The 17,087-nt window shown below is 46.1% G+C and overlaps 1 protein-coding gene across 2 annotated transcripts in view; it reads right to left on the bottom strand.

The window, feature by feature from the left end:
• The window catches only part of LSS (lanosterol synthase), a 315,876-nt gene that overhangs the window by 93,894 nt on the left and 204,895 nt on the right, over window positions 1-17,087 (bottom strand). For both annotated transcript variants that reach the window (XM_069616042.1, XM_069616043.1), the window contains 2 exons: window positions 8,236-8,286; window positions 7,774-7,923 (listed from right to left, as the gene is read on the bottom strand). In XM_069616042.1, the coding sequence (XP_069472143.1) occupies window positions 7,774-7,923; window positions 8,236-8,286 (201 nt within the window). The remainder of the gene's footprint in view (window positions 1-7,773; window positions 7,924-8,235; window positions 8,287-17,087) is intronic.

Here is a 17,087-nt window from a genome sequence, read left to right as displayed (position 1 = left end):
GCAAAACCTAATGACTCAACCAAACTAGCCTTCAAAGCTATCTCTAAAGAGTACAAATCAGGAATAATCATCGCCAAGACCAATTCCTTCAACACTAGGGTAGCCAATGCGAAATCAGATACAAAAGACATTTTCACCATCTTTAGGGAGCTAGAATCCCTGTCCACCCCCCCACCAACCATTCTGAAGGATGAAAACTGGTGTAATAAGATCCAATCAGCCATGCTCAACAAACTTAATACCCAGCAAACCAAAATCCTGGCCCACCAAAAGGCTCTTTCTCACCTTATTGCCTCACAGAACGACAACCAGGAGAAGCACATTAAAGCCAACTCCGTCCCGTTATTCAACTTTAAGGACATGACCGAGTCCGAAGTCATCTCTCTTCTAAAAACGATCAAACCCTCCAACTGCAAGGGCGACATATGCCCTGCCCAGCTCATCGAAGACTGTGGCTCAACTCTCACCCCATTTCTGACAGCATTCATTAATGCCTCTTTCCAGTCTGGCCTGGTCCCTACGGACCTCAAAGAGGCTTGGGTACAACCACTCCTCAAAAAACCTTCTCTGGACCCATTGGCACCAGGGAACTACAGACCTATCACTACTGTCCCCTTCCTGCTCAAAATTCTGGACAAAGCAGCTTACCTGCAGGTCCAAGAATTCATAGAGGACCACCACCTTCTTACCCTTCGGCAGTCTGGCTTCAGACCACGACACGGGACCGAAACTGCCCTTCTCGACCTAAAAAATCAGATGGATAACAGAGACGCCGGCAAACCAGCGCTCCTGCTGCTCCTAGATTTATCGGCCGCTTTTGACCTTGTGGATCATAATACCCAATGCAACCACCTTTCCATTGCAGCCAACTTCACTCCCAAAGCCTGTGAATGAATTACCTCCTTTCTACAGGAAAGGGCCATGAAAGTATTCTCCGACTCAGCATGTGCCTCACCAAGTCATATCACTTGCAGAGTGCCGCAGGGATCCTGCATCGCGCCCACACTCTATAACCTCTTCATGAGACCTCTCTTCAACCTTCTTGACTCACTGGGCATCTCATACACTAATTATGCTGATGACACCCAGGGCGACTACGAAGCAGACAAGGCCACACTTAACTCCATCTATAGCACCATCCAAGCATGGATGGCAGAAAACTGGCTCTGTCTGAACAGCGACAAAACTGAGCTCCTGCTGATCGGCTCACCCACCATCCTGGGTAACCTTGACAAGAAATACTGCTCATTCACCATGACAATATACCCATAGCGGTGTCCCACACAGTTAAAACCTTGGGAGTCTACTTAGACTCTAATCTCAACATGAACAGGCAGGCCAACGCTATTGCTTCTTCATCCACCTACTACGCTAAACTGCTCAACACAGCAAGACCGTACTTAACTACACAGAAATGCCTCACCATTGCCAGGGCTATTATCGGCTCGAGGCTTGACTACTGCAATGCTCTCCTTGGAGGGACCTCAGGTAAAAACATTGCTAAACTACAACTTGTCCAGAACAATGCCCTTAGGGCCGCTACAGGATTCCCCAGAAGGGATCACATTTCAGACCTGAGGAGACAAGTCCACTGGCTTCCCGTAAAACAAAGAATCATCTTCAAAATCCTTTGCCTCACACACAAGTGCCTCCATGATTTGGCCCCCCCGTACTTGGCTCAGCGGGTTACCATGCCCACCTCCGCAAGGCCATCCAGACTTGCCTATACCAACATGATCACCAAACCCATAACACGCAGAGTATGCGCAGGCGGCTCCAGCGTCCCTGCTATTGCAGCTACCCATTGGAATGCCCTACCATCGCACATCAGGGGAATTGACTCCCACTTAGCATTCCGCAAAGCTATCAAAACAAGCTATTTGTCTAAACTGCTACTTGTCTGTAACTTGCCAATATGCTGTAACTAAGTAAATACTGCCTCCTATGCAATCTTGTTTACGTACACCTTCTTGTAACAAGTGCCTCAATGCCTTTGGGCTGTAGCGCGCTATACAAATGTAAAAAATAAAATAAAATAAATAAAAATAAATGTATCGACCTTAGAAGGATGAAAGGATGAGTTGGCCTTGCCGGGATTAGAACATGCGAGCTGCAGATCATGCTCAGATCACAGCAGCGAGCGCTCAACCCACTGAGCTATCTTACCGGCATGTAAGTGAGTGGCTTGTCCTGTTGGGCTTTTCTACTTTCTGGGACAATCCAAATACTATGGGAAGAGATGTAAAGGCAAAGGTGAAAGCTGCATTTGCGAGATATAAGCGAAACAGAGGACATGAATCATGTGCCTCGCTTTGGCCAGCAGACCAGACTATCTTAATTTGAAGCCAACCCTGGGCTTTAAAGAATACTTGGATGCAATAGCTCCAGCATATGCTAACGCTTTGTATCTGAGATTCTGATTAGGTTGTCTCCCGGTGCGGAATTATACCAGTCATTGGGGCAGGAACCACAGTACTGATTGCCCGCTCTGCAGGGCAAACATGGAAACTACACTCCACTTCATGTCAATATGTGAAGGTCTAAAAGACCTTAGGGGCAGATATTTGAAGCCTTTGTTCTGGCTTATTAGCATCTCGTCAATTAGTAATACTATGCAGCTTTGCAGATCTTCTGATATTTTGAATGCAGTCCACCTTGTAGCGAAGTATATCCAAAGGGCTTAGCAGGGAAGGGCTAGAGTAATGTTAAGCGAGGGGTGAAATGTATTTGTGAGGTATATGTTATAATGCGGAAAGGAGAGGTTTGTTGCTCCCGGCTATCTTGCTTGTAGTTTGTGAAATAAATATTTCTGACACTTTGGTTAGTATGGATTAATTCGTTTATTGTTCGTTGTTTATCTGGATGATTTTTTCCTTGAATACATGTGTTTATGAGAAACACTATTTGGAACTTGACGAGCAAGTTAGGTCAGCCGACACGTGTTTCGACCTTACGGTCGTTCTCAAGGCCAGTTGCGGTTTGCTGTGTGCCCACAGTGGGGTTCTGTAATATAAACTGTCCTTTACGGCAGTCCTGGCTCCTGTTGGGCTCTGTATGTTCTGTCTGGTGTCCTAGGCGACCCTAAGGTCGAAACACGTGTCGACTGACCTAACTTGCTCGTCAAGTTCCAAATAGTGTTTCTCATAAACACATGTATTCAAGGAAAAAATCATCCAGCTAAACAACGAACAATAAACGAATTAATCCATACTAACCAAAGTGTCAGAAATATTTATTTCACAAACTACAAGCAAGACAGCCGGGAGCAACAAACCTCTCCTTTCCAATTTACCAAACTGGGGCTTAGGCTAAACCCCAAAACCGCTCCTGTGACCTTGCCCAAAATCGCAATCACAACACATTTGGAGCTTAGCACTGACAGGTTCCACTCCTAGAGCCTAAAACCCACCTCATATGTTATAATGCATCTGCATTTTGTCGTAGAGGGGCGGCCTAACTAATCAAACATATCTCTGCACTGCGGCTGGGAATTGTGTGCTCAGCACGAAGCCCCTCATTATTGCCTTTATGAAGTATGAAGTATGAATTTTCTTATATGTGTAACATCCTGCCTGCTCCACTGTTATGCGCCTATGCTTGTCCCCTGTGATCGGTCTATGTTTATTTTATTAACCTGCTGTGGAACTCTAGGACCATGACATTCATAGAGAATGTACAGAGATTGTATCCAATATTTTATAGGAATTGATGATTTATTTTGCCACAAGGCCTGCATTTTTTCTAACAGTATTGTCATATTGAAGTATTACTGCTTTAAATTATAAATGTGTAAGATTTTATGCTTTTATGGCAATTGCTGAATAAAGCTATGTAAAAACAACGGCATGAGGTCCCAGGACAGCAGTGTCTGCTGCCATGGCAGCGGGGCATGCCTTCCTTCTGCGCATGCAGAGACGCATCTCTGTTGCCTGTGTGCATCATGGCAATGATAGTGGTACCAATAGTTGACAGGGTGCGCCGTGCAGTGTCCTGCAATACATCCAGGTACTGCCATAGGGACTCCCGCATGTCTCCCTGTAGCCCCCTGCACCACCGCGGATAGAGACGCAGGCCCAACTGGCATTCAGGAAATGTGACGGGGGAGGCCAAGTGGGTAGCGCATGACATAAGGATCTGAACCATTCAAACTGGGAAGGGCGGTCAATCATGGACAGCCTCTTGCCCCACATCTGCCTAACAATAGACACCCACTGGCTGGAATGTGGATTGGGACAAGACAGTCCCCAACATCCATTCGGCCAGGATGCAAACAGCACCGCTTTGCCCAGAAAGCTCAAGGTTTTGCTTGGGAAACAGTTTACCAAACAGCATTTCCTGACCTGAGAAAACAACAGGAAGAAGGCCAAGAGACAAGATGACCGAAGGATAGGGTGAAAACCACTTTGCATGGCATTTTCAGTATATTGTAATCAAAATGGCACTATTAGGTCAAATGAAAAAATGCATGCAGTGAAAATTAAAAACATGATCGAAACTTATCTGCCATCACTGGCCAGTCTTGGACACATCCTGAAAGTAACAGAAATATCACAAAAGGAAAAGGAAAATGGGATACAAAGTACATCTGCAGCACTTCACTGTAAGGTGATGTGTGCTAAAGCGAAACAACAAAGGAATCGTGCAAAGGGGGCAGGCCCCCCTTCACTGGTAGCCAAATGAGCTGACCAGTGTCCCCAAAAGAGATGATCAGAGGAAGGAAAGTAAAGCAAAAAGGCTTTACTCATCTCCAAACACAAGGGCAGGTTCAAATTATTGCAAGAAGGCCAGAGTTCCATTGACATCAATGGTGGGAAAGACACAGAGAGAAAATCTTTCTTAACAGCCGAGAACCCAAAGTTGGTCAACAAATGGGTCTCCCTGCTTGAAAGATGCATTCTGGGGGAAAAACCCCAACAGCTGTGGTGGAAAAGCCCAACAAAGATGAGCAGAGACTTGAGGGAAGACCCCACCCGCAGGAAGGTGAAAGGTAATGGCAAGAACTGCCAAGGTAACAGACCAGAGTAGGCGATACAACAGTTGAGGAATGAGGCGTACAAGCAGTGGGAAAGCGAGAGGGGCAGAGCACGCCAGGCTGGCAAGAAGGGAGTAACTCAAGGCAGAGACCAAGAGACAGGTCAGAAGCGAGAAGCACGCGAGGAAGAAACAGATGTGCAAGCACAAAGAGAAACGGTAAGTAAGGACTCTAAGTAAGTGTCGAGGAAGGAAGATCTAAAAGCCAACCATCTACAGTAATTACAAGGAAAACCAAAATGTTGCGAAGCTTCAAATTCTGAGTCATTTCTTTATTTTAAGGATCTCCTATCATCACCTCAGAAGTTCCCCAACTACTTACTGTTTCCATTGCTGATGCCGCCCACCACTTTTGAATGGTGCCACAATCTCCAAGACACAGTCAATTTTACTGGAAACCTGACACTGTGCTGAGTCTTGGGAAATCAGTGGTTTGGTGTAAAGTACCAATAACACACACAGGAGCTTGACAACCACTAGAATGTCCAATTCTGTTTATTTAGCAGGCCATATGCATTAGGCAAAGGTACTAAAGGGTAAGTAAAGCAATAGCTACACAAAACAGTTTGTTGTTCTGCTTATAGAACACACCCTGCTTTCAACTTCAAAGACTTAAAGTATCAGTTCAAACAATACACTGCAGCAAAAACGTAAAGTGGAGGGAAAAACATGTGAGGAATCTTTCGTGGGCTTCATAAACTTTACCAGTCTAATCCGTATCCTACAATCAATGTCTCCAAAGTTCAAGGTAAGTAAAATAATTCTTGGATTCATAAATTAATCTTTGTAATAGTAGGTAGTTACAGTTCCCCTGCACGGAAGAAAGGGACTTGATGCAAGTGGTAGTCCTAGAGTCAGCCGAAGCGTTGATAATAAAGTGAATTGATGGTCCCCGTGAAGGGAAGGAGTAGCTGCCCATCCCAATGCACCGGGGGTACCAGAGAATAATTCCCAGACTAAGGTTCCACAACCAAAAGTTAGGCCCTGGTAACTTTACCCCCATGGAGAACAGGGACATGGACGGCCGCATAAAATATAAGCATTCAAACCCCTCAAACTCTGAATTGTGACAATAACAACCCCACGTAAGTGAGGGTTGTTGGGGAAAACTATCCTCGCCATTGGTCATTACAGATCCGGTCCCAAAGTGTCAGGTACAGGATTCGCTTTCAGTGTCGTGTCTGGCTAGATGGCAATTCCAATCTCTGGCTTCTGGATCCTTGGACGTTCCACCAAGCTGGACTTCAGGATTCCAAAGTAGGAGGACCTCTGTGATGAGACAGGACATTGAGGATGCAGCCGATAAAACATGCAGTTGAAGAGACCCCACCAAGGATAAGCAGACAAAACGAGGCAGGAGTGTTGAACTGCGGCTGCAGGAAGATCGCCTCTTTGGACAGAAGACCGTATCAGCAGGGCACCAAGTTTCCAGTTCCACAATAAGAAGCGCAAGCGCTTTACAGCCCAGGGGTGAGATGCAATGAGGATGCCACTTCACAGTGGATGCAGGGTAGATCCAGACACAGTGTCTCTTCTGACAAGGGACTAATTGTTTACAATACTCCAAAGAAGGGAGGCACCAGGTACAGGTTTTAACTGTCAAAGAAGGGGCAACGCTTTGCCGGGGGCCGCGGGGGTTGGGTTACTGGCTTGGCCAATGGAGGTTTCAGCAGCAGCCCCCCTCTCCTCTTATTCAGAAATTGGGCTAGGGAGACCCCAGCCCACCAATGGAAGGACCTGCAACATTCAAGCAGGAGGTGGCTGTCCAATACTGGACAGGCAGCATCCCCAGCAACTGACCAACAATCGTGACATCACTCTGGCTGGAATGTCTATGGGGGCCAAACAGACCCTGTACCCCTTTCAGGCCAGTTCCACATACATTGGTCATCTTTCAGAGATTCTTGCATGAAGCCCGTGAACATGCATGACCATAAGCACCATTTCTTACTGACAAGGGTGAAAGACTGGCAAAGGATATAATAACAACTGGCAGAACTTAAAACCATGAGTTTTAGCCATCTTGGACCATGAATGAGGTTAAATGGGTACTTTGCCGTTAAAATACACAGGAGTACAGCAGGGCACACACAAATGGTTAAAAGGGTATCACTGCCACCAAAGTTGCACTCGAAAGTGTACTTTAATATGCGAAAAAGAAATGAAAGGGGGATTACTGTTTCCCTGCTGTACCTCTCATTAAGAGTTAGTACTGCTACACCAAAAAGGATACATATGGGGGAACAAAGTCCACCTGCACTGGCACCATAAGGACTGACCAGTGCTCCTAAAACAAGTAAGGTAAACCAGAGAGGGATGTTGAATTTTTGGGGGACATCAATCCCAGAAATCAGATTTGTTTTGAGTCTCACAAGAGTAGGGTAGGGTGAAAGCTGCAAAAAGAAAATAGTTCCTAACATCTTCCAGTGAGAAAAGCGTACAGGGTTTGCAGATCTGTCCTTGACCTTTGCTTTACTTGAGGGTGTAAGGCATGTTCTCTGAGACACCTGCCATCTTGGCGAAGGTAGTAGACATGGACATGCCCCCCAGTCTTAGTCCTAGAGGATGTTTGGGAATAGAATTCCATATTGTTCATACCAAGAGGAAGTGAAGATATCTAAACCAGCTACTGGACTCTCCTGGGCAGCGTGTAAGGTGATCTCTTACAATACATTTAAGGAACTCTAGACATATTAATGGTCCCAGCCCAGAAGTTCACTGCAGCTCCTTTGGGGGTCTTACCACATTGACAGCATCAAAGAGACGGTCATTGGGGATGTGATTGGTCAAAAAGGGGCACTTCTCCTGCAGCAGCATCACAGCCTTGAGACCCTCAGCAGTACAGTCAGCTACAATCCAGCCGCAGTCCCGGGTGCTGAATGGGAATCCTCCCTAGAAAAAATGCATGCCACACCATCAGCCAATGAAGGAGATAGTCCAGAATTTAATCACTTTAGGGTAAACGGGTTACATGACAGAATGAGAGAATGAGGGCTATCTGCTAGAGGAGGGCTCAGAAGGATGTATGAAGTAAAAATGAAATGGCAGAAGCAGGGAGAACCTACCAAGGGCACTGTTTAGTAGATTGTGGGTACTATAAAGAACAGTAAAGATGGTGTCAGAATGAGCATGTGCAAATGAACGAGAAATAGTTAGATCCACATGAGATAAGCAAGAGTGTGGAACAAACAGGAAGTACAATACCTTACTCATCTGCCGATAATACTTTTGGTAGTCAGGTGGATTATCAGGTACCTGGAAGAAGAATGAAAACTACTCAGAAAATGGGGCTAACGAATAAGGAGTTACATGCCTGTTCATATGTCTTACTTGGCCACACCGTGGCTGAATACACCACAGTGTTTAAAAGCGTTAAACATCACGTGACGCTCAGCAAAGGTAATAGCTGTTATCAGACAATGACTAGACCAGCAGGAACACTAGAATCATTGTGGATTCAACACTAGCATCCGATTCTTGGTTAACCTCTCCATTTAGGGACCACCACATTTGTTGTCACTGCTTTGTACTCCTTTTTGCAAGGGCAGGGAGCTAAGAGGGTCAATGGCATATACCAAACAATGAAACCTGAGTTAAAGGAAAGTATCATCTTCTGCAGCAGAAACCATTCTTAGATCCACATACTTTACACTGAGTAGCACATAGTATCATGACATACGATGGGATTCATGTTAAGGAATCCTACCTAAAACATGCTACAATGCCACTTAGAACACATAAGGACTTCCTTTAGGATTGTAAAGTAAACAACAGTGACTTGTGAAAGTGCCAGGTCACTGCTTTGCAAATGAACACTAACAATATATTTCCCAAAGAGTATTGCAAGTGCGGGCGTCACTTTGAATTTGCAAGCAACAGTTTATTTGGCAAGTCTTGGCAGCATTTTATACATGTTGCAGTTCACCTACCCAGATTTGGTTTCAAGACAACTGTTCCAGGGAATGCTTGTCCAGTGGATACAAGGAACTGCATGCTTTATTAATTGATAATATTCATAACACTTTAAACACAAGTATGTGCATGGCCGAGGGTCTACCTTACCTTAATGAAACCCCATGAATAGTTCATCAACTGTAATTTATTATAACAACACAACTGGTAATCGAGTTAGTGTAAGAAAGCCACAGATTTCCTATGATAAACTACAATGGACAAAGAAGTTCTGATATATCAAAGAAACACCTCACACACATCACAAAGATGTTCAAACCATTTGCCTGACACCCAAAACTTAACTGCATTTGAAAACATTACAGTTCCCTGTTTAAGGCCTTGCAGGTAGCCTCCATCAATTTCTATGCAGTCTGGGAGCACATCCAAAGCAGTACTACGCTCAGGACCTTAACTTGTGCAGCATGCCCTTACCGGCAGGTTCGGCCCTCTGCCTCGGTTCATATCGCCCCAGTAGCACCCTGCAAGGGGGTGCTGGACAATCAGGATGCTCGGAATGAGGACTGTATTGTCTTGTACAAGCCCATGTTCTGAGCAGCCTGGGTGCTGCTAGCCAGCACGCCCTTACCTTTCCCGCTCCTCCATCCCTGCCCTGCTCCTCCTTACCTTCTCCATCCCCGCCGCCTCACCTCTTTGTACTCATGTAGTTTCCGGTGGGTTGTTTTTTCATTAAAAAAAATTGACTTACCTTGCTGTGCGCCCCAGGCGCCCCACAGTGCTTTCCCCGAGTCTGTTTTCAATGTTGATGACATCACATTTATCAACATTGAAGATGGACTTCGGACCACGGTGCAATGTCGACACCATTAGCACCCACGTAGGGAACTACATGGGTGCTAATGGCTATATAACCCTCGGTGACGGACCAACCCGGTTGGTAACGGCACTGCCATCCATGTTAAGGGACCCTCGCTCAGGCTGTTAACATTGACGGCGGTTCATTACCGACAGGGTCAACTCGCCGCCGAGGGTCATATCACCTGTGAGAAACCTGAAGGTGTCTCACACGCTAGGCCCCGGAGACCTATCATCCAGGTGGCCAGGACACAGCCATCGCTATTGGATCCAGTTCCTGGGGGTGGACCAGTGGGGGAGGATCACCTAGAAGAGGGGTCACTAGGACTGCCTTATTATTATTTGATGGTCATAGCTTGCTCCCATCTTGTATTTAGGTTTAGATTAGGCATTTTTCGCACCCATTATACAGTTTAATAAACACCCTTGAACAGTGATCACTTGTGTCTGTCTTTACCGTTGCCACCATGCGTTTCTTACCCACCCCATTAGTCAACTACATCCTTAAGGAATGACCAGCATTGACAAAGTACACAAAAAACCTTGGTAATATCCATCTAGTGTTCGATATGCTACACTGATATTACTACCAATGCCATTCAAAAGTCTTAGATCTAAGGTTGCATTTGATTTGTTACTAATGAAACTTACAACAGCACCACAATATATCGAAAATGTGGACACATAACAAATTATACATAATCATATAAAAACTGTCAAAAACATTAGCACATATATAAGGAGAATAATAAATACAAACATGAATAAACAAGTCTCCAAGACTTTTAGTGTCAAAGAATAGTTTGCAGGAGAGATACAAAAAGAAATCCCTACATTTTCCGGTCCCTCCAGATGAAAATTCTTCAGGGACTATAAAGTGGTGGCTAGCTTGGTGGATCCTAAAGAATAAATAGGAGAAGGTGTCAATATCACCTGACTAAAAGAGTATTGTACCTAGTGAGACGAATCAGGACACGCCTCCCTGGTGTCCTTTCTCCCCTGAGGGAAGCAACCCCCTGTGAGGCTAAGGCGGCAAGCCTGCTTCACAAGACTCTCTCTAGGGTCTGGGCAAGTGGGACCTGATTGGGAGTGACTCCCCTCTCGGGGGCAAGGACTTCCAGTCCAATGAGGACCTCCTGAAAGGACTACATTGTCTGCATGCATGGGACTGGAAATGACTGAGTGTTCTCAGATTTTTACTACAAGTACCAGCAATCCTCCTTCCACCCAATTGGCTTCAGGTATTACTGATTGTTATCTGAGGGCCGCCAGCCATAAAGGAAGAAGGACACACCTTTTTCGATTGCGATGACATATGTGCACAGAATAAGAACTGTGAATGGAGAGAGAACCGGGGAAGCCGTGTGCAGCTCCTACACATGGAGGAGAATCCACGGTATGCAGCCTCTGAGAGCACGTCCTGGAGAGGAAGAGCTACGCACAGTTGCAGAGCCAGCAGTGGCATAGCGAGGCCCACTAGAGGGAGGCTACGAGGCAGGTACACTGACCAAGCAGGAGGCTCCGGTCAGGAAAGGAGCCTAGATGGAAAGCAAATTGTCTTTTCTGGTGGCCCGACCACTGGAACTCAGTGTGGGCTGGGAGCCCAACAACCGACTCTGAAACCAGAAGCAAGCAAGGAGCCCCGAGTCTCCAAGCTCCATACGGTGAGTGCATGCCCAAGCGAGACAAGCCCAAACAGGGAGGCAAACGCTACTGCCGTGAGGACGCCAGCGAGGGTGATAAGCTTGTGGGGTCAGAGACTGTCTAAACCCTTCCCGATATGAAATGCTGGGAAACTGGAATGAGCACAATACCCAGTAACTCTGCAATGAGAGTTGTGAATATTGCATATCACGACTGGAGAAGTCTCTGTGAGGGTGAAAGCCTGAAAGAGTGGAACGCGCATTACCTATGAAGGCTGGGGAAGCCATTTACAGTATCAGAAAGTGAGAGAATTATATGGTCACACGCCCTGTGGACCAGGGAGTCAAAGGAATATGTGTGATTTGTACCCAGGCTGGGGAATGTATGAAAGTGTTTGGATTGAGAGTCAGTAATCCTACCACAGGGTTTATGGTCTTTCCATCAAATTTTTTGCATCGAGGGACATTTCCATCTAATTTTTTGCATCGAAAAAATGTGCATCGATTGCATTTATTTTTCTTTTTTAATGGGCCCCCTCAACCCCCTGTTTTTTACCCTTTAACCCCCCCCCCCCCCAAAATGTACCCTTTACCCTTTAAAAACATGCATTCGATGCATATTTTTTGATGCAAATGAATTTGATGGAAAGTCCATCAATGGATTTACTAGATACCATACCACAGAGCCACAGGACTTTTAGGCATCCCAGTGCCACAAGAGGTGGGATAAAGGAAAATACATGCAAAAGTAATCCTGGAGGGATTTTACTACTGGTAAAAGCTAAATCGATCCTGGAGGGAATTAACCAGCGGTAAACAGTGAATATAAAGAAAGAAGAAATGTATTTTTCGAAGAGGGGGTCTGGAAGGTCAGAAGGAGGAGGACGCAGGCTTTGATTAGCCATTTCAATTTTGTTTTATTAAGGAAACGAACAATGCCCATCTTTCCCTACACTATGAAGTGCCCCTACCTAACAAAACTAGCTACGGTGCTCGTCAATGAATATCTTGAAAATAAACAGTCCACTGTGTGAGAAATCAGAAGATGTCTCACCCACTAGTCCCCAGGGATCTGTCATCCAGGTGGCCAGGACACAGCCATTGCTTTTGGATCCAGTTCCTGCGGGTGGACCAGTGCGGGAGGATCACCTGCGTGAGGGGTCTTCGTGGTGTGCTACGCCGAATAGTGAAACGCAGTATTCCCTTCCTTGTAACACCTTTACCCCATCCCATCAGATAGGCTACGTAGGAACTCTACACACCCACCCCTCATTTTCCTACACGCACACTTTCACGCAGACAGCCTGCTCTGGGAGAAAACAGACTAATACCCGAGCAGTATACCCGACGTGTCCCAATACAATGGTCAGGCGAGGTCAGGCAATTACTGACCATTACTCACACCTGATGTCCATTAAACTTCCCCACACGAATAAAAGGCAGAGCACAAAAGCATACTTTGAGCAAGGCAAAGCAGACAAGGAAACAGCAGTTTCGAGACGGCAGCTGAACAAGAGAAGAAAGACAGCAAAACAGGAGGGGATTGCAAGGAGGGAAATTCCCTTGACCTTTCCGACTAGATACCATTACTTTTACGAGCCCTCAAAATTAGAAAGCATAAGACCAGGAAACCAAGCTGAAGAATCCTGTATTGTGTGTCGGAGATCCCTGGGATCCTCCCGCGTTACTAATCAAGGAGGGGAGAAGTAGCAGCCCCGTGTTACCGTCCTTGGCTCCAAGAACAAAGCAGCGTCAGTGAAATCAACACAGCCGGTAAATTGGGGAGACCGATACCAGACCGGTCTGTGTTGAAGCCATGGTTGCAAGCGGCAACATTGTATGGCGACGCTGGAACGAACATTGTTAAAAAGTGTGTGAGAAAAGACACAGGTAAAGTTTAACTGTTGATGAATGTTTATTTATTTTTTATTTTATTTTGACATTTATAAAGCGCACCATAACCCTGAGGTATGAAGGTGCTATGACTTAGAAAATTGTTTCAGTTACAGAAGTGCTTTAGTTTACAATATGCACATGAGATTGGTGGGCAAGTATATGGGGCCCGCCACATATTGCATGGCGGCAGTTGCATACAGTTGCATAGTCAAAGTCAGTAAGCAGAACTTTGAAGTTTGAACTTTGAAGAGACTTTGACATGATACCTTTGACAGAGTGGTCCAGCAGGGCGTGGGTGCTCAATCGAAGGTCTCTGTAAGGTATCTGGCTGAGAAGTGCTAGAAGTGAAAGATAAAGAGTTATATTAAGAAGCAAATAGAGAATTGTGAATCGAAATGGTCCTGCAACGGGTCAGGCAAAATCCCGGGCACAGTCGAAAGTCTTCGATTTTGATATAGTAAAGAAAGTTTGGAAAGTGAGCAAAATTTGATCCGAGCCCAGAGGACGGAGACCAATTGAAGGTTTTGTGTTAAAGTGGGTCTCAGCCCGATGGAGGGGGACCCAGGGTAAACAGTGAATCACCAGAGAAGATTGTGCACATGAGAATCCTAAGGAGAAAGGAACTTTGAATGTTTGTTTGTCGCATCAGGCCCTCTGAAATAAGAGACTTTGAATGGCAAAGAGTCTTTGGCATAGAAAGTCCTGATACTAGGATTTTGAACTTCATCCTCATGCTAGAAAAGCCAGAGTATGTGCTAAACTCGAGTGTGCCGCCTTGTCCCGTACTGAACATGTCGGGAAGGGAAGCGAACGACTCAACTATCCTGACATATCATTTCGAGCACACTTTCTTTTGTATAACATTGTTTCCCACATCATTTGTATTTAGAAGTAAGGATTGGCAATAGGTTTATTAGTATAGGCCCTTTAATTTTGACAGACTCGCTTGGGACTGCGTTATTATTATTTGATGGTCGTAGCTTGCTGCCATCTTTAGAGCTAGTATTAGATAGGTGTTTTTAAACCCAAATGAAGTTCAATAAACACCCTTGAATTGTGATCACGCGTGTCTGTGTTCACTATTTGATACTATGCCTTCCTTACAACTGTCCCAAACTAACCCTTTCCTAACCCTACCAGGCCAGGATAATGTGTCCCTTCTGACGGGGTGTGGTTCCCACCAACTAGTATTCGATATTTGATCTTTAAATAGTCTCTGGTGCCTCTTTTTACAAGTTTGTATAATTCCTTTAATACTTTATTGGGCTGCGTTTCGCCTCTTGGTATCCTCTACAAAGAGCTATTCCTTTCTATTCACAGGGAACAACTATCCGATAGTTCGTTATTTCTCCTTTATTATCCCTTTTCTTTATACACACTTCACAGTCTTTAGTTTCTCTCTGATCTTTGCTATTGATCCTATATCCTGATTCAATCTTATTCTCAAGCTTCTCTTTTATTCATTAGGCTTTCTTTGCCTTTATTGATATGATTTTGACCACTCTCATAACAGTTCTCATTCACTCGTCTTTGTAACACTGTTATAACGTCTTTCTCGTAACCGAGACCAGTACAAACATTTCAATAATAGTTCTCATTCACTCTTCTTTGTAACAATGTTATAATGTCTTTCTCATGACTAGAACGAGTATGATCATTCCAATAATGATTCTCATTCACTGTTCTTTGTGACACTGTTATAATATCTGTCTCTTGACTGGGATGAGTATGAGCATTCCAATAATGATTCTCCATCCCCCTCCCGGGTCTCCTGTTTTCCCTATTACCTGATGTTCTTAGGGATAACGTCACAAGGTTTCCTAGTAGTTCGGGGTTGGTTCTCTCTATCTGCAGCTTCCTCATCTTTTCCTCTGTCTCTTCTTGGTAGGCGGCCGTTCAGTATTTCATATACCAGTTTTCTCTGTGTTTGCAGATATGCAGTGATTTTGGCGTTGTTGCTGGGACCCTCGGTCCACTACAAGCGTTCCGTGGTCATGCCACCACCCTTCTGTGGTCACACCACCAGTTTCCGTCTCTTTCTCGTCTAGGATGCCATGCGTCTGGCTCCGTTTATCTGTCTCTTTGCTACAGGTCATAGCATATCTCTCTCTTCTGCTTCTTGCACTCATAGCTCCAGGAAGCTGCACGTCCAGTTTCTCTACTTCTCGCAATCTTACAGCTCCAGGACGCTCCACGTCCAGTCTATCTCTCTCAAGCCAGTGTTCAATCCTTTTTGCAGCTCGCAGGTTCTTCCCTTGCATCTCCAGGCTCCTTCCCTTTCAGGACCTATGTAGCTGTGGGCCTTTTTTCTGTACAAATCTCTGTCCCTTTTTCTCTGTTTCCAGTGGCTTCTGTTCTCCTCCGTACATCAACTGCTGTGTCCCAGTTGAATGAGAATTTATATTTAAAGGAAGATTTACGAGATTCCAAGATGGCCACTGGCACTCTGTAGACATCTTGACAGCCGCTCCACTGGCCCGCAGGAGATTTTGGCACCACCCCGAAAGCCACCGCCTTCCTCCCACGAGCCACAGAGCTTGTACTAACATCACCAAGTGTGTCCAGGGGGTGAGAGCAGCAGCTGGAAATCCACATGCTAAGATGCAGGTTCGCATCCCGGCCCGGGGACAGAAGAGCTACAACCAGCAGGGAATCGTCAGCCCCACTGCCGGTGGGGGCACTTGCCATTGAGGACTCACCGACTATGGGCTAAGCCCCTTCGCCTCCCGTGCCAAATGGGAGAGCAGAGGGGGCCCCGGACAGACTCCAGGCGCTCTGCAGGCACTGAGATGGCGAGCAAGGGCGGAAACTGCGAGAAGAGGCTGGAAAGAGGGTCCCCCTGCAGGCATCAGCCTGGATCGGGACAAAGCGCAGCAGCGTGGTACAGCCCCGCTCCCAGAGGAGTACTGATAGAGCGGTGCGTGCATGCCTAGGAGAGGGGCTCCAGAGGGACTTCGTCCCGGGCCCTGACTGGGGCAACTCACTCCCACAACTCAAGGGCTGGCTGAGGTAAGAAGAGGGAGCACCACTCCCTGAAGGGGCCTGTCAGAGCAAAGCGGGCTTATCCGGTGAGCTCACTGTGGTGAACGCCAGGGCCTGACTGGTGCAGAGGAAGCCCAGGGAGGAAATTGCATGCCGAGTGGTGCCCCAATCCCAAAGGGATTTCAGTGGAGCTCTCAAATGGAGTGCTGAAGGTAAGGACAAGAACTCTATGGGCCCTGAGCAGCCCTACAGTGAATCAATGTGTATGCCCCTGGGAAATGTAGGTGTTGCCCTCCGCAGAGACACTTGAAGGCTGGAGCCTCCACCCAATTACCACCAATTTATGGATTAACGTGGTTTCCCCAGGAATGCTGAGCCATAGGGACCCGGGGGAGCACCGGCACTGGGGAAGTGACGGAGACAGCAGCAAACAAATTCATTGTGTTATAGCCTGGCCCCTGCCTACTGCAAGATCGGAGACAGGACCTGGGGGAAGGAGGGACTCCCTGGGCTGGTGCATGCAAGGGAAGCAGACCCCATAACGACTACATGGTGTTGAGAAGCCGTGGTATCAATAGTAGACACAGACACAATGGATAAAAGTTTTGGAAACCTTTATTTACATTTTTTATGGGGTGGTAGAATTCCTAACTGGCCCTAGCTCTAAAATGGGAGTAATCTCGACCAGTAAACAAAAACAAATACGTCCAAGTCAGTCTGGTCAACAACAAAAAAGGCCTATACTAAGAAAACCTAACCTTGCCCTCC

Source organism: Ambystoma mexicanum, chromosome 9 (genome assembly GCF_040938575.1).
Source record: "Ambystoma mexicanum isolate Mex_15411 chromosome 9, UKY_AmexF1_1, whole genome shotgun sequence".
In the NCBI taxonomy this organism is placed as follows: Eukaryota; Metazoa; Chordata; class Amphibia; order Caudata; family Ambystomatidae; genus Ambystoma; species Ambystoma mexicanum.
The sequence above is the reverse complement of the archived record's forward strand: the minus strand, read 5'-3'. Positions and strand labels throughout refer to the sequence as shown.